The following is a 24,498-nucleotide window of genomic DNA, read 5'->3' as shown; positions in this document are numbered from 1 at the left end:
GATATTATACATTTTTAAACCATCAATTAGTGTAATTATTATAGTTGTTTTTATTTTAATAAAGTGACTGACGTGTTTACTAAGATTTATCATAAATACAATTTTCTTCAAGCTATTTAATAATTGTAAGGAATTTAATTATTGTGTCACACAGGCAATATTTGTCTATTTGTAAGAATTTTGTTGAATGTGTTAGAAAAAGAAAAAAAAATATAGGCCTATATTAAGGATATCCTAAATATGTAATCCATTAATTAGCGTGATTGTTGTTGTAGTTGCTGTTATTATTATTATTATTATAGGCCTACATTATTTATATTCTATTTTAGATTCACACTTTGCAAAGTGACTGGCTATTTTTAATTAATGTAATTTTTTGCACATTAAGTGTTGGATTTAATACTACTCTGTTTTGATGTACGGTCATATACTTACTGAGACTTTTACTTATAATTTACTCATTTAGGCTACTTAGTCATACACATTAATTTTATTTCATACATTTTAAAGTGGGGGTAGTGTATTTATATATTGAATTTTTACTAATGATGTGTACATTTTGTTTAATATAAATATGAATATATTTAATATATAATATAAAAAAGTTTGACAAACGACACTGAGGAAGACCCCTGTATAAGAATAAAAAAACAACTCTGTTAATACCTAATGTTACCACAAGATGGCAGGGAATCCTAAGTAGTCCGCCTCGGAGGAGAATTTCTCTGAACAAAAATAAAAAACTCTTTTGTTTAAAAAGTTTCAAGTTTATTACACCAGATTAACTTTAGGGGGGAAATGTTAAAGTTAAATGTGAGCCTTCTAAAGGGAATATTTCCTCTTCCCCAGAAGATCATTTTGTCCGTCGTGTCTTATGTCTTTCGAGAAGGATCTCATATGCCTCCTGGACTTGAATAAACATCTGTTGTGCCTCTGCTTGCCGCTTGGGGTTGTGATCTGGGTGCCACACTTTAGCCAGTTCCCTGTAGTTGCGAGTGACCTCCTCCAGAGAAGCTTCGTCTGGCAATGATAGTACCTGATTATAAGGAAAAAATGTATTTACCTTCTGATTATTAGTAAAATACTGCAAAGTAAAAACTATAAATGTGATATAACCTGTTTACTGAACTCACCTTAAGTGCCTCCAGTTCTTTTTTACTATACTCATTAAGAATTATATCCAGTATCTTCCTCCAGCTTTCCTCGTAGAAGCCCCCTCCTGTCAGGACACATAACAGTCGATATGGCAACAGCAGAAAATACTCCAGGAGTCCTTTGAGCCATGGAAGGAACCAGAAGAAATCAAGCAGGGCTGCTATACAGTCTGATATGTAGTACAAAGTGGCTGTGGTGTTGTGGAAAACACAGTATCCCAGCGGAGCCGAGAAAGCCAGCACACCTAAACTTAGACGATACAGGCGAGGCCCTTGGGAAGATTGACACAAATGGGGTTAATTAAACATTAATTGCACATGATGTAACTCAAAGGTAAGACTTCAGACTGACACACATTGGCCAAAAGTGATGTCCGGAGGGGATATTTGTTTTTTAATGACCCTAAAAGTTAAACCATTAAAATATGAGGGAAATATATGCACAGATCAGGCATAATATTATAGCCACTGACAGGTGAAGTGAATAACACTGATTATCTCTTCATCACGGCACCTGTTAGTGGGTGGGATATATTAGACAGCAAGTGAACATTTTGTTCTCAAAGTTGATGTGTTTGAAGCAGGGGAAATGGGCAAGCATAATAATTTGAGTTTGACAAGGCCCAAATTGTGATGGCTAGATGACTGGGTCAGAGCATCTTGTGGGGTGTTCCCGGTCTGCAGTGGTCAGTATCTATCAAAAGTGGTCCAAGAAAGTAACAGTGATGAACCAGCGACAGGGTCAGGGGTGGCCAAGGCTCTTTGATGCACGTGGGGAGCGAAGGCTAGTCTGTGTGGTCCGATCAAACAGATGAGCCACTATATCTCAAATTGCTCAAGAAGTTATAGTTGGTTCTGATAGAAAGATGTCAGAATACACAGTGCATCGCAGTTTGTTGCGTATGAGGCTGCATTGCCGCAGACCAGTCAGGATGCCCATGCTGACCCCTGTCCACTGCAGAAAGTGCCAACAGTGGGCAAGTGAGCACAAGAACTGGACTGCGGAGCAATGGAAGAAGGTAGTCTTGTCTGGTGAATTACATTTTTTTTTCACATTTCGTTGATGGCCAGGTGCGTGTAAGTCACTTACCTGGGAAACACATGGCACCATGATGCACTATAGGAAGAAGGCAAGCCGGCAGAGGCAGTGTGATGCTTTGGGGAATATTCTGGGAAACCTTGTGTCCTGCCATCTATATGGATGTTACTTTGACCCATAGCACCTCCCTAAGCATTCTTGCATTCATGAAAGACCTTTCATGGAGACGGTATTCCCTGGTGCCTGTGGCATCTTTCAGCAGGATAATGAGCTGGTAGTGAAAATGGTTCAGGAATGGTTTGAGGAGCACATCAACGAGTTTGAGGTGTTGATTTGGCCTCGAAATTCCGGAGATCTCAATCCAATCGAGCATCTGTGGGATGTGCTGAACAAAGAAGTCTGATCCATGGAGGCCCCACCTCACAACTTATAGGACTTAAAAATCTGCTGCTAACATCTTGGTGCCAGATACCAAAGCACACCTTCAGAGGTCTAGTGGAGTCCATGCCTGCACAACTACGCAATATGCTTACATAATCTTTAACAAAAAAATATATAATAATAATAAAGTGTGAAGATGACAATTTTCCTAGGCAAGACATCACTTTTGGCCACTACTGTATAAAATGTGGGCAACACTTTACAATATGGTTTAATTTCTTAATATTTGTTAAATTCATTATTTAAAATGATCTGACAACGAATAACAATTCTACAGCATTTATTAATATTAATTATTAGTTAATAATATTATTATTGTTGTTAATCTCACCATTTACTAATACATTTTAAGATCAAAAGTTGCATCTGTTAAACAGTGTAAAAAAAAAAATGCAGGTCTTCAATTGAATATTTACATGTGATCAGTCACTAGAACATTTTCAGTTGGAGACCTGTATTGTTTTTACAGTGTAACAATCAGTTAATGCACTGTGAACTAACATGAATAATTTTTTTTATTAAGTAACATTTAAGTAGCCATGAAATGGAAGTTGTGATTTTCTTTTCTTCCCTATATTGTGACATTATATCCAGGTGAAAAGGCTTCTCGAACAAGAAAAATTGTAGAGCGGGACTTGATTTTGTCCATCTGATTGGATCATTGGAACATTATGGTTTTCTATTGCTGTGATCTCATGTGAGTGACATTGTCCCACCCGTTGTCATTGCAAAGGGTCAGGAAGGGCACATGAATTTGAAAGAAAACAACATTTATGCAACATTCCATAAAAAACAAGAATTGTTAATGGTGACTTAAAAAAGGTAATGTTAGTTAATGCATTAAGTATAACAAATGAGACCTTATTGTAAAGTGTAACCAAAATTTACATAGTGCATCTCACCCAGTGGCTCTGGCCTCAGAGGTTTGAACATGCTGTGCTGCGCAGCGGTAACACTGGCAGCTATGCTGATGGGCAGAGGAGAGAGATTGCTGCCGTAGAAGATGGATGACGTGATGACGCATGAAACAAGGGTCTTTTGAAGGTCTGATGTCTGCTGGCCCACAGAGGACACCAGATGCACACCTGCACCTATGCTCAATGGCAGCACTAGGAAGTAGAAGAAGCTAAGAGAACTGAGGCTTATTAAAGCCACTGAGCCAAAGTAAATACCAACGCAAATCTGTCCGGCAAACCGAATCAGACCTACTGCTGGTGGTGGGGTGGCACGTGGATGTCTAGCATGGGCTCTCTCTGCTTCATGGTTGGCGTCGCTCACATACGATGGGATACGGAAGAACTCCCTTGCCCAGCCGATGCCAAAACCACCAAAGGTCAGTATCCAAAGAAGGGCATGGCTGTCTCTGCCTAGGTAAATGTGATGAAGGCCAAGTGGGCCACCCATGGCCCACAAGGCATATGTGATCAGGAGCTTTTTAGCCATGAGGTCATTCTAGCTGCGCACAGGAACTTGAAAAAGAAAAGTCAGTTATTTTCAACTCAGTAAGAAAAAGTTTTCACACTGAAAAATATGATTTGTTTTTTGCTGCTTGTTTAACTTAAATTCATTGTTCAATCCACTTAAATTAACTGTCATCGTCCCACAAGTGGGACGCTTGGCACTCTTTTTTTTGATGGCTTTTTTTCGTATCCTATATTTTACTAATCATCCTAAATTAGGAATCATTTGAAAGCTTATGAACTCAAAATTCATCCTGTGAAAACCATTTTGAAATCGGATGTTGCGTTACCATGGAAACAGTGCTCAAATTTCTTCTAGCAGGCTCCTAGTGGGGAGTTGTCATGTTTCATATTACAAAATTTATTTTAACTACTTTATAATCAAAATCTTTTCTAATCTTGACAAAACGCATATCGTCGGTATGGTTAGAGTCTCAAGATTCCATATTAGGTGACTGTTTTGTGATGGAAGTGATATTTGGACAGAAATTTACAGGAAAATGCATCATAAAAACAATCAATGGAGTGTGGATTACACCCGGTGGCTATTTTTAGTACTGCGCCTAAACAAAATCTCATGGGAACTTCAAGTTTTGTGGTATCAACTTCAAATTTGGAACGCAACTTGGTTAGGCACATGGCTTTGATTTTATAGTAATTTTAGAGTAAAACATTTTTTGTAAAAAAATACAAAATATTTAGTACAGTATTTTTCATTTACAGTTAATTTAAACTTCTATAAAAATTTTATACTTTCATAATGTGAATTACGTTAACTGCAACAATAATCTGCAGAGTGTTTTCTTTAAAACAAGGCCAAACTGAGGTTTATATTCCAATGCATTCTTGAATTACAGCCCTTTAAGTTTGGATAGTGCATTTGCATGTTTATTTTCAGTATAAAATATATAAAATGGAAGTTTACTTAATCAGTTTGTGTTGGAACTATGAACTGAATTTACTGAAACTGGGTGGTGGATTGCTAGTTCCCAGGATTGTAAATGGCTGGATCAGGAAAGTAATGTTGAAATTAATGTGCTTTTGAAGGAAATACCTGTTAATGTTTAATATTTTGTTATATTTGAGTTTCTGTTGATTTTTTTAATCTGAAGACTATAGCTTATGATTAAGTTAAGTTAAGACTTAATTATATAGTGCCACACTTAATTTTTGAAAGGAACGAAAACGAGGCTGTGAGGGATAGAATACAGTGTGTTCAATGGATTGCATGTTGTACAACAACCCAACTGTTCAGCTGTCAAAAAAAAATCAATATACAAAACTCCAAAGTTTGAAGTTGTGAAAATTATATGATCTAGGACCTTTATACAGTTATCTCTCACAGCCTCCTTATTCATTAATTTCAACATGGCGTGGTGTCTAACCTGACTAATGTCAATGGCAAAGATATGGCCAGTAACTTAGGCTTTTAAAGTATTTTAAATGTACAGCATTAATGTAATTTACAAAAAAAGCACAGATTTAAATATGTCAAATCTTCCCAATATAACCAGCTGATATAACTAAAAAACATAGTGCAACTAAAAAAGACATGTTCAAAACTATGATCAATAATTTCTGTGTAACCACTTGCCTTAAAATTATTTATCAGTATGTAAAAGGAGATTAGCCAAAACATTGTTATAAAAATTGCTTTATGATAAATTGGGAACATGTATGTCATGCGAATCTTATACAGTGTTTTAAAGAAATAGCCCCCCTAAAAAATTACATTATGTTTGCTCTTCATGTATAACGCTATCACATAAGACTTAGAATTTAGCATAAAATATTGCTTTTATGGTGCTTGTTTCTTTTTGGAACTTGACATCCCTGAGTCCATATTTATTTTCACTGAATAACAAGAGCACATTTTGATTTATAACTTCCCCTTTGGTATTTCACAGAAGAAATTCACACGTTTGGAATTCATTGTTCAAAATTATGACAGAATTGCCATTTTTGGTGTGCATTATGCTTTTAATAATCTCCCTTGTCTCTCTCTCATATCACCAATATCACTGGCACAGTTATAAAATCAAACAGGTCACTGTTCTCTTACCTGCGGGACTGAGAGATCAAGCTTCATTCACACACCAAATGTTTTAGAAGACTCCTACAACAAGGTAAGCATTAAAAATGTAAGAATTAATGCAATAGATCACAGCATATAATCGCTTTGAAGTTAACATTACATTTAAATCATTCACTTTCTGAAAATAATGTAACCTACGGACTTCCGTGTTTGCGCTAGTATGGACTTTGGTTTGATGATGACACGGTCATAAAGAGTAAACTTTGATTTACCATATCTGTGGACACAAAAAGACACTGAACATTAGACATTTACTGAAACACAGTGGACTAAACTGTTTTCCCAAGAGTTACCCTTACATGCTGTGCTGCTCAGACTGTAACCTAAATACATTTCTGTTAATATATACTCTACCGTTCAAAAGTATGGGGCAGCTTGATTTATTGTAAATAAATGCTGTTATGTTTAGCTTTCAAATAAGCAGCACAACTGTTTTCAACATTTATGATAATAAGAAATGTTTCTTGAGCACCAAATCAGCATATTAAAATAAACACTGACGGCAGTGTAAAACTCAGCTCTGGTCAAATAAATGCAGCTTTGGTGAGCATAAGAGACTTCTTTCAAAAACATTAAACAGTAGTGCATTCTGCATTGGGACATTTTGGACAGTTTCAGACAAGGCTTATAGTCCCAGACTAAAATGCATGTTTGAGCTGTTTTAACTGAATGCAACTTTAAAATATGTCAGTGCTATTGTTTTTTCTCAAGATGCACACCAGTAATGTTTTTAAGGCACATTTACAAAATCTAAATTAAATTTCCTAATTTAGCTAAGGCCTATGAAACCAAGCCTTGGGTTAATATTTATTCCATCTTTGTTGGTTTAAATAGAGAATTTGAGATGACAATAGAGAAACAGCCATGTTGCAATAAATGTACCCCCGCCCCCTCCTCCTTTTTTCATTGGAGTTTTTTAATCTAATGACAAATAATCCATTATTAGGACACAAAGGCCTAGTTTCACAGACAGGGTTTTATCCAGGAAAGGCCTTAGTTAAATTAGGATATTTAAGTATAAATGTGCCTTAAAAAGTGAATTTTTATCTTGTGCTGCATGTGCATCTTGAGACAAAACAATGACAATATATGTCAGAGCAATTTGCTTTCAGTTAAAACAGCTCAAACGTGATTTTTAGTCTTGGACTTATCTGTGAAACCGGACAAAAGACTCATTGGAGGGCTTTCAAATGTCCTTCGGGAGGCTATATTAATCATTTGCGTTTGTTTTTTTTACAATGTCATATATTCTATTACATTATCACCAACTCGATACTAGTACATTTTGTATAACGTTGTATTATTTTATATAGCCTAATGGTCCGCAAATGTTCACTATACGGCTCATGTTTCAGTCTTAAATCCGCCTCTTCCTCCTCCCACAGCCTGGCCCCTAGATGGAGTTTGAGAGCGACTGGAAGATTCATTTGAGGAGCATCTGTGAGCACGCTGACCCGATGAGTTCAGTGATGTTTTATAATTTGCTTGTAGGCTGGTAAAATCATCTGCGAAGCATCTATTCACCTCCGTGAAGTAAAACAGGAGTAGTTCGCTGGCTTAGTTATTTCAGAAGAAGGAGCCGCAATACGTTTAGAGGTGGAACGCGTTCACTCGAGACTTGAGAGACAAGTTTCCACGTAAGCTATTATCTTCTCGGAGACTCAAATGCTTTACAAACTATAACCAAGCACACGCCAAGACATGGTTTCAAAGCATGGAAACAGAAGACGTGACGGTTAGAGAGCAACTATTCCACGACCGAGTCCGAGAAACCATTGTAAGTTTCCCTCTATGTGCTGCTTTTGTTTACATTGTAGCGTTTACAGTGTTACAGTCTGAACGTGCCCTTGTGTTTGTCCTAATATAATTCAATAACAATTGATTGACTAGATGATTGTGTGACATTGAGATTTCTCTGTGATTTTGTTCTTTCATAAAATATAGATTAGGCCTATTTATTTATTTATTTGGAGAGTGCGAGTGTTGTCTTTGCTTATTTCAAAGACATTTCGTTAACGTAGAGTTATGTGTATACAAAGAAACTCGGAGCCATTTTTTTTATTTGTGCGATCTGCGAACAATTACATGCACAGCTGCCTGTTGTAAAATGTACACTATTTGAAATTGCTGGCTTTGTGGGATCCAGAGCTCATTTTGGAGAACAACAGCTGAGCTTTTGGCATCCTCCTGCATGAAAATGTCTTTATCACCACCTAATGAAGTACAACTGTAACTGAACTTCAGACCTCAAGGACCTTACAGCAAGACATTCGAGGTTAACCTTTACTCCTTTGAAATTATGCATCTTACTCAGCATTTTAGAGTTTGATGCATATATTTTTTTAAACCACTCTCATCTGTTAGATTATGTAATTCACTAGCTACAAACTGACCTCTTTAAACTATTGATTAAATCCAGCGTAAATCCAGGACACCATAACAGTTCAGATTTATAGTTCTAATCGTGATGGAGCTGTTGTAGACATTATAGTCTTCATCCTTTGTTTTTCTATGCAAACAAAAGCCTTTTCGGGTATTTTAAAGGTATTCACTTTTATTTATTCACTCTTCTGTTTTGTCTATGATGCAAAGCTGCTGTAATCCTTCTAGAAAATGTGAAATGGCTCTCTCTTAATGAAATGCACAGATGGGTCAGACTAGATGTAAATGTAAATCTGACTATTGTCCTGCCCCCGGCCTTGGGCTCGACTAAGCTCATGCTGTCATGGCTATTGATCCCTGGTCCCTGATGCTGGGATTTTATCATTTAAATCAGTGGTTTTTAGCTGGTTGGTCTTGATCCAAAAATCTGTCCAATCCAATGTTAAATGTGGAATTGTGAATACTAAAATGTAGCTAATCATTTAGTTGTTTGTTGTTAGGGTTGCAAAATATCAAAGGGTGGAGAAAATGCTTCTCATATTTGTTGTTGTCAACGTCAAAGATTGTGCGTACAGTCATGCCGTCACTCAGTAATATGACTAATACTAAAATAATATTTGAGACTGTGATTGTTCATTTTATGCTGATAAATCACCTCTGTGATTTTAATTCTATATATACATTAATGATGTGTTGGTCACCTTTTGATGCCCAATCAAAAATCTGGATCTTGAAATGAAACCCGTTAAAAGAAAACCACAAATTTAAATAAATATGCATGTATTTTGAATACTTTCTTATGCCCATTAAGACTGCATTTATTTAATCACACATACAGCAAAATTAAACCATACTATTGTGAACATCTTATAATGTTATTATTATTGTTATTGTTAATAATAATAATATTTATGAATATATATTATTTATTTGTGCGATGGCAAAGCTGAATTTTCAGCATCATTACGCCAGTCTTTAGTCTCACATGATCCTTCAGAAATCATTCTAATATGATGATTTGATCCTTACTTAAGAAACATTTCTTATTATTAATGTTAAAAACTGTTGTGCTGCTTAATATTTTTGTGGAAGCTGTGAATTTAAGGATTCTTTGGATATTTCAGGATATTATTTCCACTAATATCAAACAATTGTTAGCACAAATAAAATTAATTTAAACAAACTGCGAAATTAAAACCTCAAGACTTGAATGTTTTAATGTCAGAAAAGGCCTTTTTTTGTAGATGGATTCTCGGGTGGAACTCAGAAGTATTGAATTCCCACTTGTAAAGCAACACAAAATTTATGACAATGTCACAGTTTTGTACTTGGTTGATCTTCAGAGTGACAACCTGTTATAGGGAGTAACTGATTTGGCACAGTTCCCATTGTATAGATGTGCACGGAATGCAGTGTGTGTGTAACAGACTTTATTAAGGTGCATATCTGAACATGTCGCTCGCCCTCCAACAATAGAGGGCTTTGTATTTACGTCTGCAGGTGTTTAATAGAAGAGATCTTTGTTCTGTATGATCGGACTTCTATTATTATTTGGTCTCCATGAAAACGAACTTGAGTCTTTATCATTTGCTATTACTTAATGTTCTACTCTAATAGTAATGAGTTTAGTATACCTCTGAATACATGGCGACCTGTAGTATGTTATGATGATTTTGTGTTTGAATTGAATTACAGTTACAATTATTCAGATTGAAAATGTATGTAATTTGGCATAAATCACCTCACCACGACGTATTTAAGTGCTTGTCATAAATGTGAACACTTACTGTGTTGTTTGTATATCATAAATGTAATAAAAAGTTTACAGAAATCAATTTTAGGGGCCAAATAACATTTTAAAAAGCTTCATGTTTTTTGACACTGGTCTAAATTGTCCTTAAAGGGTTAGTTCACCCAAAAAAGAAATTTATGTCATTAATGACTCACCCTAATGTTGTTCCACACCAGTAAGACCTCCGTTCATTCCTCTAGGACTAAATATAAAATATCTTAAACTGTGTTCTGAAGATGAACGGAGGTCTTTAATGACATTCATTTCATTTTTGGGTGAACTAAACCTTCAATGGCCCGGTTAAAATCAAGTTATTAGTATTTTTGTCCTATGTCTGTCCTTTTGCTAATCTATCCCAGCACACACCACGAGGGTTGTTTTCTCATTGTGGCAGTTCACGGTTGCTCTATAGCTGACTGTTTTGCTAAATAGGCTGTTTCACTTCAAGAAATAATTTGGGCTTCGTTCCAGGTCTTGTATTGTGCAGCGAGTATTATCCAGAGCAGCTGAATAAGCCAGACGATTCAGAACATTTGAGCTCAGCTGTTTGACCAGCCCTTACAAATTGGTCAGCAAATACACAGGTTGCCGGTTGATATTGTGGTTACAGTCGCATTTTTATGGCCAGTCTCAATACCATTGATCCAAATTGATGAAGAGGTTTGAAAAAATGCCCACCATTGCCCACATAGATAAGTGAAATAGAAGGTTAAGTTTCTTTTTGTTTTACAGACATGTTATTACAGGGATGTATTGTAAAATATTGTCATTGTGATTGTTTGAAAGGATTTAAAGGGGATAGTGCACCAAACAATGACATTTGTCGTCATTTACTTGCCCTCATGACGTTCCACACCTGTGTTAAGTTTTTCTTCTTCTTCTTTGAAACACAAAGAAAGATATTTTTCAAAAACTTTTTTTTTTTTCCCATACAATGAAGTCAGTGTAGGCCAGTTGTTTTGGACCACATTGGCTTTCATCGCGTAGACAAAAAAACCTGAGGTATTTTTCAAAACGTCTTTGACTGGTAATACAATGATGCTAGACATGTATTATTCTCATGTTATATTTGACTGTGTTAAGCAATCTTTTGTTTCAGTTTAACACATAGTTAAGCTGGGCTGTTTCAACTCTTTGGTTTAATGCATGCTGTCTAAAGAGACAAACTATTCAAATGCTGAGCACAGATAAGCAAAAACACCTTTCAAAGCTCCGAGGGTATGTGTCCCATAGATCCATTGTTTTCCCTGCAGTTGGCACTTTGAAGACAAAATCCCAGCTTCCTGTCCTGTCCCCTCCCTCGTCCCTCTTCCTCTCTTTAATGGGACATGTGCTGCTTCAGAGTTGTTTTTCTCTTTAGTTCATTCAATACTTCTACACATGAGGATCTTGTATCAGAAAATAGGTTAGAGGTTAATCATAGAATTAGAAGCTTATTGTCATGTGGACAGATTCTACTGTAGCTCTCCTGCAGGATGAGAATGGGAAGAGTCATTCATATCCCTTCCTCCATGTTAAAATGGCATCAAAAGAGAAAAGCGATTTGATACCAGCAGGTTATGGGAAATGCGTTGATATCAGATTTTATAGATTATGGCAGTTTCATTTTAAAATGTAAATGTTAAATGAGACGCTTCACTGTGAAGCTGCTTTGAAACATTCGTCATTGTAAAAAATAAAGTTAAGTTGACTTGACTACCTTAATTTTAGGCTTTACTCTCCCTTCAGAGTGCCATGGCAAAGCAGGGTAGGAAAGCGAATTCTCCAGCCAATTTCAGTTAAATTTAAGTTCCGCTAAATTAAAAGAAACAAGTTCATTAAAATGAAAATTCAGATAAGGTTACATGTGTCAATTACATGAACTCAAAAGGAAAAGAAAGTTCTGAATACTCATAAGTTAATTTGTTTGAACTTTTTAGTTTAATTTAAGTTTGCCATACTCAAACCAATTAATTATTTTGAGTGTTAGCCTTTGCAGTGAAGCCCAGACTTAATTCAACACAAAATCTTGTGTCTAGATTGTCTATAAATGTCTTTGAGCCATTTTTTTATATACTTTAATACATGTTTCATTTTTTCATAATGTACTTTTCTCTCTCTACTGTTTTACTCTTGCGTCTCTCTCACATTGATGTAAGTAATATACAATATAAAAATGACCGACTCGACTATTAATTGATAAATCTGTAAATGTAAACTTAAATCTTTACTGTAATTACTAATCCCAGTTGTAACTGGTTTAACTCTTCATTTGCATTTGAGCTGTAATCTTCATCCTCCATCTGGTGCTGTTACCCTTGTTCTCAAGTCTGTGTTTTGGGTGTTCATTAATTAAGAATTCAGATTCCTAGGAAAAGGGACAGCTGGTTATTTTTTTTTTTTTTTTTCAATAAAGGACACTACTTTCTGATTCACTTTCTATTGCCTTTACATTCTAGGACACTGAATGCAGTTTATCAATCACTGCTAAACCCCTTTCTTCCCCATTATCTCTTATCAATATTAGAAAATATATTCCTATAACATCTTTGACCGGTCAAGTCCTGTCACTGGAGTGTGTTATCATTAAGAACCAAATGTCCTTGATTAGGAGTTCTTATGTCACAGAGCTATAAAGGCAATTTGGACTGCGCACAGCAGTGTATCAGTTATATTGGGGCTGTGTTGGGGTGTGTTTCATGACCTCTGCTCCGTTACAGGCTCTCTGTCTAACGTGTTCTTGATAACGTAAATTGGCAACACATCTAAGCAGCGTGTTTTTCACAGCTCATCTTGTAGCTGCCTGTTCACGGCTATGTTGCTCATATTTACTGCATGACTCATATCATATTGCAGATGGCTGTTAGAATGTATATCATCTCTGATATTTTCAAAAAGTGGCATTTACAAGCAAGGTTTATGTGAGCAAGAAGAAAATAACATTTTCATTTCACCTTTTTTCCTTCCCATGTTAAAGCTTGGACCATACTCTGCAAGAACAAAGAAATTTGTTTGTTTTCTCGAGGTAACAAGAACAAAGTTCGTTCTGGCCAGTACATTCCATACTTCACGAGAAAAGCATGTGCCGATCATCTGCTTTTCTCCGCATTAACCACGCCCACTTGAAATGTCTGACCAATCAGACAATAGTTCTCGGACCCCCGCAAGAAAAAAGTTCTGCTCAGGCGAAGTCTCGAGAACAAGCTGCGAGAACTCCCGAACCAGGGCTGCGAGAACAAAATCACGTCATTTTGTTCTCGCAGCCCTGGGAGCAAGAACTTTTTTTGCAAGAACATACTTGCGGAGTATGTTGCAGCTTTTAGTCTTTTTGAAAGTCAAGATGCATATGTAAATGTAAATAATTTCATGTTTTAAAATCGCACTGACTTTCTTCTGTTTCCTCTGCTTTAGATTTGCGTGCTGCTTTTCATTTGCCTGTACATCTTGTCACACTTCATTCTCACTCACTTCAAGAAGAATGCTGAGTTTGTCACCGGTAAGTTTAACGTGACCTCTGGAGTGGCATTTAGCAGTTGTTTGGTTTTCATGCATTACATTCCTTCATTTACTGCAGCCGCTCTGTGAGCTAAAAGCACTTCTACACACTGACTTTTTGTTGGTCAGCATGACCTGACATGGTCATTTTCCAAAAAACACTTTGCTTGATACCTAATCATGTTCAGATAAACTATGTATTTCATCTGTTATTTGATTAATAGTTTTGGTGTTCTTTAGCTGTGAAAATGAAATCTTCAGAATAGAGAAGTTAAAGTTCCTGATTGCTTTTGACAGCAGTTATGCAACCTTGAGGGAGGGCAGCAGTGTGAATGAAGAATGTTCCCATGAGATAAACATAGGCCCCCTACCCTGCCCGAGCACTGCTTGAGGTTTCATAAGAGAACTCTACCTCATGTTTTGGTGTATACCCCTTGATTTGAAAACCCAGGTCTCTCCTGGTTCTGCTACTTGTTCTCAGTGGAAAATCTGAGGGATTGTTTTCTCATACCTGACATGTTTAAAACCCTCCAGGATTGTTTCAACTGTTAAACCCACACACTGAATTCATGAGTTCAAGTAGAACAGAATGCAGGGCTCTTGAAATATTGTAAATATAATACAAATCATATTTATTGAATTGCTTTTTACATCCTTCCATTATAGTTCAAAGACGGCTAGGTACAGTGTAACAGAATTGAGGGGTCTCATTGTATATACTCTAAATTGAAAGCGTGAGGAGAGACACGGAAATCATTTCAAACCTGGGTTCCTGTTAGCACAGCTGTTCTTGTGTCATTGTAACCTTTAAAAATGTCCATATGTCCTGTGTTAGACTCACTAAGAGGAACATTGTGTACATAACTTCTAGCCAGACTGCTGAAGAATTGTTGTATATTTTGTTAAATGATAACATTTTATAATTATATAGGTCAGAGTAGAGCTGATAGGAAAGTGTAAGGAGAGACAGGGGAAATTGCAGCCTTTAAAAACGTTCATCTAGCACGTTTATATGATCCGTAGAGCAGAGGAACGCAAGAACACGTCCTGTGTTAGACACTGTGGAACACTGTGTACTTAACTTCCAGCCAAAGTTCTCATTGCGTTACATATTCTAATTTAGGAACACAAATAGAATCACTGCACAAGATTTGTTGCTCAATTTTTGTGTATTTTTAACACGTCTAATACTAAAACTAAAACCATTTCATTCACTTAATGTGCACCAGTTTTGGAGGGCTGAAGCTGTTTCTTCTTTTGCATATTGGTTGTTTCGAAGGATATGTGCAGAAAACCTGTTCTTCATTAAGTTTGGGTCTCTCCCAGGAAATGTCACATATCTGCCCTACAGCTTGTCACACAAGGCATGCTCTTCTCGCATGAGAATGTTTGAGGTTCATTTTTCGTTCTCTCTGTCTAATGTTTTCAATGCAGCTGCATGAGCAATAATGAACGATCAAACGGCGAAGGCTCTTTCCCCCCCCCCCCCCCCCCCAAAAGAATTCAAATAAATGGTGTATTGTTTACGTCACAGAATAGCTTCATAATGAATCTGGGTCATTCTGGGATCGTTATTTTGTTCAATTTAGTTTCAAGGCTTAACTTTGAGTCCACACATTGTATGTCTGCAATGGGATAGTTTTGTGGAGAGAAACTTATTTCCTTTTCCTTTTTTGCCCATAGATGACATTGAGGATGCCACTGTCAACAAAATTGCGTAAGTATCCGTAATAAAAGAAGCAAAAAAATACTTAATTAAAGGAGAGTTCTTAGGTTTTTAACCCAGCACTTTTTAGAGTGTGTCGGAAACAGTTGATGGACCCCATTGGTTAACCATGTTCCTCAAAATATCATCTTTTGTGTTCAACAGATGGATGAAATTCCTTCAGGTTTGGAACTTGAGGGTATGGAAGCCCGTTTCCGCCACTAAATAAAAAATATAAAGAGCAATTGTGACTTTTTATCTCATAATTCTGACTTTTTTCCCCTCACAAGTGCATAAAGTCAGATTTCTGAGATGTAAACGTGCACTTGTGTGATCTAAAGTCAGAATTCTGACTAAGGAAAAAAGTCAGAATTTTGACTTTATATCACGCAGTTCCGAGTCTTTGAGTTAGCAATTATGAGAAAAAAAGTCAGAATTCTGAGATAAAGTCGCAATTGCTCTTTTATTTTTTTTTATTTAGTGGCAGAAACAGGCTTCCATATGAGGGTGAATAAATGATGACAGAACTAAAATTTGGGGGTGAACTATCCCTTTTTAAGTAATGTTATATAAACATGTAATTTCTTATTGTAGTCTGCACTTCTGTTGGATAATGGACAATAATAGCCTAAATGCATTTAGCCATTATTTTAGCAACCTCAAATTCAGTCTGGCTCCCATTTTTCACATCCATTAAATTCCAAATGCATAAAATTAGCTCCCACCTTACTTTAGCAATGAAATATCTAAATTCACTTGGAAATATCACATTATGTCTTTAAAATGGTGCATTGCACAGCAGTTCACACTGACTTTAAGGACACGCTATTGGTTATTTAGTTTTTTATTAGGTTGCCACTTTGCCATGAATGATTAGTGGACAGTTTGCCCTTTGGTCTCCAGAGTGGCGTCCTGGAAAGGTGGAAAGGTCCACCTTTCTTCACACCTGGCATGTCAAAGTAAAGGGCTGCAAAATCATTTCCTAGCCCTTCATTGATTTTTCTTTTCTTCTTCTTTCTTCTCACTCCGCAGGTTATGGCTGTGTACATTCACACTCTCAGTGGCCATGTGTGCAGTTCTGCTTCTGCCCATCTCTATCCTGTCCAACGAAGTTCTGCTGACATTTCCACACAGCTACTACATGCAGTGGCTCAATGGCTCGCTCATCCGCGGTACAAACACTTGCACAACTTTGGTTTGCTTTGTCAATAGTTATCCATGTTATCAATTACAACTTCAGATTCTCAGGCAGTATTTTGTCACCCAGTCTGAATTGAAATTATATTGTTTTTATTTGCGCAAAGGACTTAGTGTGGGAACACAAACTCATAAGTCCAACAGCTCTGTGTTAACACGTGTTGGGCATAGCAGCGAGTTTGCCAAGAGTATGAGGGTGAAATCCAAGGCTACGATTTAGTTTAAAATCCCTTTGATATTCAGTTTGGCATATGGTGAAACGCTGCATGTTTTATAGTGCACGTGTAACACCAGATCTCATAAGCTGCAAGGATTATACGTGATCACAATAGAATTATCAGATCAACGGAGAAATAAACAGAGAGCAGTTGGAGGAAGAGCTAGTTGTAGTTAGTATGGCACGTGGTTGCCCCCTGGTGGTCTGTTAGTTTACTTTGTGTTTACCTGGTAGTTCTTTTGAATGTTGTTGTGTACTACCATTTAGAATGTAACTTATTCCTGTAATGGCAAAGCTGAATTTTCAGCATCATTACTCCAGTCTTCAGTGTCACATGATCCTTCAGAAATCATTATAATATGCTGATTTGGTGCTCAAGAAACATTCTATTATTAGCACTGGTGAGCTGTGCTGCCTAATATTTTTGTGGAGACCCAGAACTTTTTAACAGTAGTGTAAACACACATATATGTAAGTGCAAAGGTGTGTTGGGTTTTTGCTTTTTAATATGGGGAGAGTACAATATCATCTTTCATTTAATCACTCATTCTTCTCCTGTCTCTGTTTCAGGCTTGTGGAACCTAGTCTTCTTATTCTCAAACCTCTCTCTGGTCTTCCTAATGCCTTTTGCCTACTTTTTTACTGAATCAGAAGGATTTGCTGGGTCCAAAAAGGTAAAGTGATGTCATTTATTTTTTACAGTAAACACGTCTCTATAACATCTTCAGATCTGATATGACTATGAGTGTTTTCCTCTGAAAGGGCATTATGGCACGAGTGTATGAGACTGCAGTGATGCTGCTCCTCCTCAGTCTGTTGGTGCTGGGCATTGTGTGGGTGGCATCAGCTCTTCTCCATCACAACACCGCCCGTGAGAGTCTTTACGGTAAAAGCAACAATGCAATATTAGAGACTGTGCTACACTTGTCTGATTTGAATAGAGGATAGCTTTTAATGACAGCTAGACTCCTAAACTTACATTGTATAAGAGCAAGAGAAAGATTTAGTAACATTCTGCTAATTTTTTGTGTGTGCCTGTGCTTTTCAGACCTGTGGGAATATTACCTGCCCTATCTCTATTCTGGAATCTCACTTTTTGGAGTTCTGCTGCTTTTGCGTAAGCATATATTATTTTATGTTGGTTATGTTTTTTATTAATAATTTGATATTTAACATTTTGATTGGTATTTCGTTGCTTAGAACTTCTAATGTATATATTTTTTGCATCACGATTCCTTTTGTGTCTTGTAACAGTGTGCACACCCTTTGGGCTCTCACGTATGTTCAGTGTCACTGGGAGCTTATTGGTCAAACCTCGGGTAAGTGGATCAGATAACTGTGTTAAAATTACTTTTTCTTTGTGGTTTATTTTATATTTTTTACATATCGGTTTTCTATTGTACTATATTTTAAAATGTAATTTACTCCTGTGATGTAAAGCTGAAATTTCAGCATCCTTCATCCAGTCTTCAGTGTTACATGATCCTTTTTCTTGAGCAGCAGATCAGAAACATTTCTTATTATTATCAATATTAAAAACATTTGTGCTGCTTAATATTTTTGTCGAAACTGTACGTTTTTTAGGATTGTTTGATGAATAGAAATTTGAAAAGAATAGCATTTATTTGAAACAGAATAATTATAAATGTAACATTATAAATGGTTTTACAGTTACTTTTAATCCCTTTGAATGAATTGAATGTGTCCTTGAATGCATCCATGCTGAATAAAATTATAAATTTTTCAAACAAAATTAAAAAATAATCTCACTGATCCTACACTTTTAAATCTAGTGTATATATTTAAAGAGACATTCGAAGTGTGAAGTTAAGAGTCTTATTCTTTTTTTTTTAGTTGTTGGAGAACTTGGAAGAAACGATGAACTGCACCATGTTTGAAGAGGCCTCTCTGTCCAGGAAGTTGAAAAGTGAGTCAGGATGTGAGAAAGACATACTGGCTGCTGTTAAGGAAGTGGCCCCACCTTATAAAGATTTCTCTTTCTTTCTTTCTTTCTCTCATTTTCATTTTGTTTCTTTTTGCTTTTCTGGCATTATGAACCAGGATTTACATTGCCAAGCATGGATTCCTAAACATACAAACTATCTCTCTCTATCTGTTTTAGGTAATGCCTCCTGTTGGATCAGTGCAAACATAGAGGCAATCAACAAGGAATTTTTGAGTGTGAAGTCCAAACGCATTGCTTTAGGTATGGACATGACAGTCAAACGGGTTGAATGAGCTGATCATTTAACTATCATGAATTGCTTTTCATTCTAATTTCTTCCATTTAGAGTTGCGGAAGAGAGTATCTCCATGGCAACGCAACCTGGGATACCCAGTGGCTATGCTGCTGCTTTTAGCTTTGACTGTAAGAGTAAACCTTATGGAATACAAAATACTTATACTGGTTATGATTACCAAATAACCAAATTTACGGTGTTTCACAGGCGGTGTGTGTGCTGATGGTCTGTTTCCATGTGCTGGAGCTGCTCTTTGATGAATCTGCTATGCCCAGAGGGATGGAGGTGAGATGCATGACAGTGGCCTATTTATATTTGCAATTTATATTACAGAGTTCATAGATGGACCTGTAAATGTAATTTGTGGAAAAATTCAAGGAAAATTTCATAATTTGATTTTCAACCTTCTAAAACCATCTAGTGCTATTTTTTTCTTTCAACAAAAATCTTCCCGAAGCACCATAAAAGTAGTGCAGTAAAAATTCATTATCATAATCTCTCAATGGTTGTTTTGTTTTTTCTGTTGCAGGACCCTCACTTGGGGCTTGCCTCGTTCTCAATGTTTGGTTCTCTGGGAGCCGCAGTGCAGGTGGTCATCATCCTGTATCTCATGGTCTCCTCGGTCGTCGGCTTCTACAGCTCTCCGCTCTTCACCGGGTTGCTGCCACGTGCACAGGACACTGCCCTCACACAGGTACAGAGATCTCTCATACTTGTCATTAAACAACTGGAAATAGTACGGGATATCTCACATTCAGATCCTGTGACTCTTTATAGACGAACTGAATTGTTTACATCTCTCCACAGATTATAGGGAACTGTGTTTCTCTTTTAATACTCAGTTCAGCCCTGCCCGTTTTCTCGCGCACATTGGGTAAGTGTTTTAAAATTATTGGTCATTATTTAACGTTTTTACATGTAAAATATTTTTTAATAGCAACATGATTTTGAGGTCAGTTGTTGGCCAAGACACAATTAGCATATTTTTTTCCAGCACTGACTTTAGAGTAAAAGCTGCTAAGTGATATTCAAATGAGTGAAAATGTTTATTAAATGGATGCTGTATCAAAGTTTATCAGTGACAAGCTAAATTTGTAATCTTTTGTCTGGCCACAAGACGGCAGAAGTTAGCAATAATTCAGCAATATGTGTCTATTGTATATTTACAGTTTCAATTAATACTTCATAATGATCCTCTTTTCCATTTAACTACATGTAGGAATTACAAGATTTGATCTGCTTGGAGACTTTGGACGGTATAACTGGCTCGGCAGTTTCCACATCGTTTTCCTGTACAATATGCTTTTTGCTGGACTCACATCCGCCTGCCTCATCAACACGGTCACATGGGCCTTGCAAAGAGAACTCATCCGTGCCTTTGGTTAGTCTTCATATTTTAATCTGTCTATTTATTTATTTTTTGAAAGGCAAGATCCCTACAAAATGATAAAGAAAGGATAAAAGAAGTAACAATATATTGTGGATTTGGAATATGAATGCCCTTAATTTCCAACATGACACCACAATTGGTGTTGATAGACCTCAACTTGTATTGACCTTTTGTAATGGTTAATTCTAACATTTATCTCAAGGAAAATGTGTGAGGAGAAAGATTTGTGCGTGTATGCATTGTATCTTGAAAGGACAAGGGGTGTGCTCTATGCTGCCATTTTCCAGTGTTTGTAGTTAGTCTTTGGGTGAGGTGTTCCTCACACAGGCCATGTTTCTCTATGGGTAGGTCTCTTTCCTCAGATAGAAAAAGCACAATTCTCTCAGGAAAGTGAGAGGGGACAGAAGGGGAGAAGGGTTCCTAGGGGACCTTGGGGCGTCAAAATCCTGGAAGATACACACCCATCGCCCTCCGCCCAACACAAACAACACTGCTGAATGTGAACACACTCACTCGCTTGCATAGACCATCTTCAGATAGAATCTCTTTTTCTTTACTCGCCGTACTGGCTTTTGTTCTTTGATTGATTGGTTTTTTTTTCAACCCAAACATTGCCTTCCAAACTTACCTTTTCTAGTTGTTAGATCTAATGTTTGTTTCTTTTCTCCAGGTCTCCACAGACTGCCTCTGACCGTGTCTCGTTCAACCATCCCCCTCAAACTTCTCCTGGCCAATGGGCTCTCAAAGATTCATTGATGAACGATCAGCTTTTTCATACATTATTGGCTATTGAAACCCATTGCCTTAAGGGTTCTGGATCCCATTCTGTGGCTTTCTCATATTGGACCAGAGATATTAATATCCATTATAGGTGAAAGGTCACCAAAGCCGTTTACAAAGGTTGCCTGAACGATGTGTATCGACTAATGGAATCTCCGGAGTGGGTTTCCGCAACTGCAGTTTAATATGTTGTTTACGTCAGTAATATTTATGCATATTACTGCATTTAAAAAGGGATGTTAAATCACTGAACACCTTGAACTAACGCCTTATGAAAAATGAACAATGGCTTCAGAGGACTTTGACATGCGTCCAGACAGGAGAGCTATTTCAGAGGATGACATCACAGCCATGACCACGTTTCCTTTTCCTGGTGGTGGAATGAGAGTGTTGAGTTCTATCCTGGTGGGCCCCCCACGCTTTCCCCTTGTATATCACTATTTTTAGTGTCATCCAACGAATCCAATCCCTGTTGTACTGTGGGCCCTTGTTGCAGGAAGACCATTATTATGGTGTTTGTCTGCTTCTAACTGGAGTGAAGAACCTGAGAAAAGGGATGAACATGGAACAAATGACACTGATCTTGGGAGATTATATGTTCGATGTGAGAAAACATGGTGAAATTCTAGCTTGAGAGACACTTTGGAAAGTTTAGTTTTCAAAACATGCTAAAGCCTGACAGTGGCTGCCATTGATTTCAAGCTTTAGGCCAAGACAACTGTGAATGTTTAGGGATTTTGATCCAGTTTTTGCTATTTCGTATGTGGAACTTCAACGTGCAATATTATATTATGAAATGTTATTATACAATTATGCCTTTGCAGATGACCAAAAGAAGGTGTTTGCTCTGAGTAAGAACACCTAAATTGGGCCATAAGGTCACAGTTTGATTTGTTCATATGTTTGGGGTTAATCTGTGTGGAGGGACAATCATCGCCCATGACCATTTCCTGTTTACACTACGAGGCTGTGATTGATAAATGTGGACTTTTCATTCGATAATCACTAGTTTTATACAGTGCAGTATTTATGGTGTACACATTTTATTTGCTGATTACATTGTTTATTCTTTTGTATGATTGCATTATTTATTCATTTGTTTCTGTATCCGCATCATTTTAAACCAGTCTCATTTCATTTTAAATACTTTATTTGTCCCCAGGAGGCAATTCACGAGGTCACGTAGAGTAACAGCACAATATACATAGGAAGCATCATACATGTCATAATGTCCTTCAAGTGGTGGCCAGTAGAGGACAGTGCACCACAAATCCATCATAAAGTCTCTTTACTTCAGGTTTTCCGTGAGCTGTATTTTAATAACATGATAGTAGCATAATTCAGGTCATTTACAGTCATCTCGCTACATTGTAAATAAATGTAAATAATTGCTGAATGGGATGGTTCCCTGGAACATGTTTCAGGTTCAAAATATTTGACCTCATTGATTTTCAGTCTATGGTCAAAAATATTTTTCAACATAATGTTTTCAGTCATGCAGATTTGAAGCGTTTATTTTTGGGGTGAACTATTCCTTAAACTGATTTCCCACGCTAAACAAAATTACCTTTATAGCTCAAAATAACTGGGTTCAATAGTGACGCGGTAGACTGTTTTTCCTACACTGACAGATCTTATATGGATGAGAAGGGAGACCTCTTATAGGGGACAAAGCAAATGCAGTGAGATTTTTTAAAAAAGAAAAGGAAAATGTGATATTTTAATTTGTTTATAAATTCCAGCTGCGTACCTTAAAGCAAAGTTAGTGACTGTGACAAACCATTTCTCCACATTCCCTAAACTGAAATGAGGAGAAAAGAATAAATGTGTTTACATGTTTTTTCCAACCAGTGTGTCATTTGTCAGTCATTTTAAACCCATTTTTGGTTCTGGATCTGCTAAGGACCTTTCCATGGAGGTCAGCATACATTTCTTGCCATCTGAGCACCTGACTACTGCTTTAATGGCACTGTGGTGGTTATGTTTAGCTCTGGTGTTAGTGTGCTTTTCTGTCCATACATCTTCCCCCAGCTGTCCCTCTGCCTGTAGCTGACCGGCTTTAATCAGGGTCTTTATTTTGCCCCAGGTCTGTCAGCAGGCCCGTAGAGACGCCGCTGTTGACCCATCCTGTGCTTTCCCTTCGCGGATGCCCGTGGCAGATAAAAGCCCTACATCATCAGGAGAGTGCAAGTCACTCGCTTTCACCCCCCACCTCTATATCGTCCATCCGTTTTCCTTGTTGAGTGTTCATTTCCTTTTCCCTTTTTCTTTTCTCTTAAAGCAGAAAAAGAAATCCTGGCCACTGATTATGATTTGTCTGTCTTGATTTTTGTTTACTCATTTCGTGTGCTCTTTGACGGATGTCCTGATAGACCTAAAATTTGGAATTTGTGTATTGTTGTATTTCCTCTGCTAAAAGAGTTAAACCAATTTAGGCAAAGTAAGCTATGCTTAAGTCATCTTGAAAATTATTTATTAACTTTGACAAAAGGACATTGGAAATGTGGGATTCAAAATGTATTTAAATATTAAAATTAAGTTTTTTTTACATTTAAGAAATTATTTAAATATTAAAATATTTTTAAGGAAATGTTTAGAAAATGTCTAAGATATTACACCTAGTCACTTTTTAAAGCAAAACTCTTACATTGATCATGTGAACTCAAACTAACAAATGGATGTGCCTAATGACGACAGGTTAGGGCTTGCCCTCTTCAGTTTACATCAGAAACATTTAGTTCAACAATATTGGGTCGACTCCTCACTTCTGTTGATCAGCGGAGGGCATTTTTTGACTGGTCTAAAATGACTTAATCATATCAGACAAGAGGAAGACAGGCAGTCTTTCACAGGTTGCGATAGGCTATCGTTTTTGTCAAAACATAAGAATGAAGGGGGAAATAGGCAGATTAGCTTTCCTGGCGGTTGTTTGAAGTGTGTGCCAAAGTGCATTAGAAGATATTATTCCTTCTGGAAAATAAAAACTCTTGGCCGGAAAAGACTTGCTAATCAACTGATAATGAGCTGTGCTGCCCGCCTGCAATGGCACATCCACACCCACCTTACACACTCATGACACACTCCCTTCACACACTTGAGAAAAAGCGATAGAATCGCATAGACCCCAAGGGT

General features: G+C 37.0%; 2 protein-coding genes across 4 annotated transcripts; one reads left to right on the top strand and one right to left on the bottom strand.

Annotated features, from left to right (window-relative positions):
* Positions 1–746: 746 nt before the first annotated feature.
* dnajc22 (DnaJ (Hsp40) homolog, subfamily C, member 22) lies at positions 747–6,419 on the bottom strand. Of its 3 annotated transcripts, none has more exons than XM_067446045.1 (5): positions 6,328–6,419; positions 6,157–6,210; positions 3,537–4,103; positions 1,134–1,426; positions 747–1,036 (listed from the first exon to the last, which is right to left on the bottom strand). In XM_067446045.1, exons 3-5 carry the CDS (start codon positions 4,075–4,077, stop codon positions 854–856), a joined length of 1,017 nt encoding a protein of 338 aa, XP_067302146.1. In that variant the 5' UTR covers positions 4,078–4,103; positions 6,157–6,210; positions 6,328–6,419; the 3' UTR covers positions 747–853. The 3 variants fall into 3 exon arrangements, with proteins under 3 accessions (XP_067302146.1, XP_067302147.1, XP_067302145.1); XM_067446046.1 differs by having other exon boundaries at positions 6,290–6,353; XM_067446044.1 differs by lacking the exon at positions 6,328–6,419 and having other exon boundaries at positions 6,157–6,296.
* Positions 6,420–7,581: 1,162 nt separating this feature from the next.
* On the top strand, positions 7,582–23,213 carry lmbr1l (limb development membrane protein 1-like). The gene is made up of 16 exons (XM_067446039.1): positions 7,582–7,966; positions 13,754–13,838; positions 15,521–15,554; positions 16,575–16,714; positions 17,527–17,630; positions 17,719–17,842; positions 18,005–18,073; positions 18,211–18,275; positions 18,811–18,883; positions 19,079–19,162; positions 19,248–19,324; positions 19,404–19,481; positions 19,726–19,890; positions 20,004–20,070; positions 20,416–20,577; positions 21,257–23,213. The coding sequence occupies exons 1-16, from the start codon at positions 7,904–7,906 to the stop codon at positions 21,340–21,342; spliced, it is 1,476 nt and encodes a 491-aa protein (XP_067302140.1). The 5' UTR covers positions 7,582–7,903; the 3' UTR covers positions 21,343–23,213.
* The last annotated feature ends 1,285 nt before the right edge of the window (positions 23,214–24,498 follow it).

The sequence above is a fragment of the Pseudorasbora parva genome, chromosome 6 (assembly GCF_024679245.1).
Source record: "Pseudorasbora parva isolate DD20220531a chromosome 6, ASM2467924v1, whole genome shotgun sequence".
Classification (NCBI taxonomy): Eukaryota; Metazoa; Chordata; class Actinopteri; order Cypriniformes; family Gobionidae; genus Pseudorasbora; species Pseudorasbora parva.
The sequence above is the reverse complement of the archived record's forward strand: the minus strand, read 5'-3'. Positions and strand labels throughout refer to the sequence as shown.

Coding starts and splice junctions, on each gene's coding strand:
- dnajc22 (XM_067446045.1), bottom strand. CDS start 4,077: ATGGCTAAAAAGCTCCTGATCACATATGCCTTGTGGGCCATGGGTGGC. Junction 1,427..3,536: donor TCTGAGGCCAGAGCCACTGG/GTGAGATGCACT, acceptor AATCTTCCCAAG/GGCCTCGCCTGTATCGTCTA. Junction 1,037..1,133: donor AAGAACTGGAGGCACTTAAG/GTGAGTTCAGTA, acceptor CCTTATAATCAG/GTACTATCATTGCCAGACGA.
- lmbr1l (XM_067446039.1), top strand. CDS start 7,904: ATGGAAACAGAAGACGTGACGGTTAGAGAGCAACTATTCCACGACCGA. Junction 18,884..19,078: donor TCTGTCCAGGAAGTTGAAAA/GTGAGTCAGGAT, acceptor TATCTGTTTTAG/GTAATGCCTCCTGTTGGATC. Junction 19,482..19,725: donor CTATGCCCAGAGGGATGGAG/GTGAGATGCATG, acceptor TTTCTGTTGCAG/GACCCTCACTTGGGGCTTGC.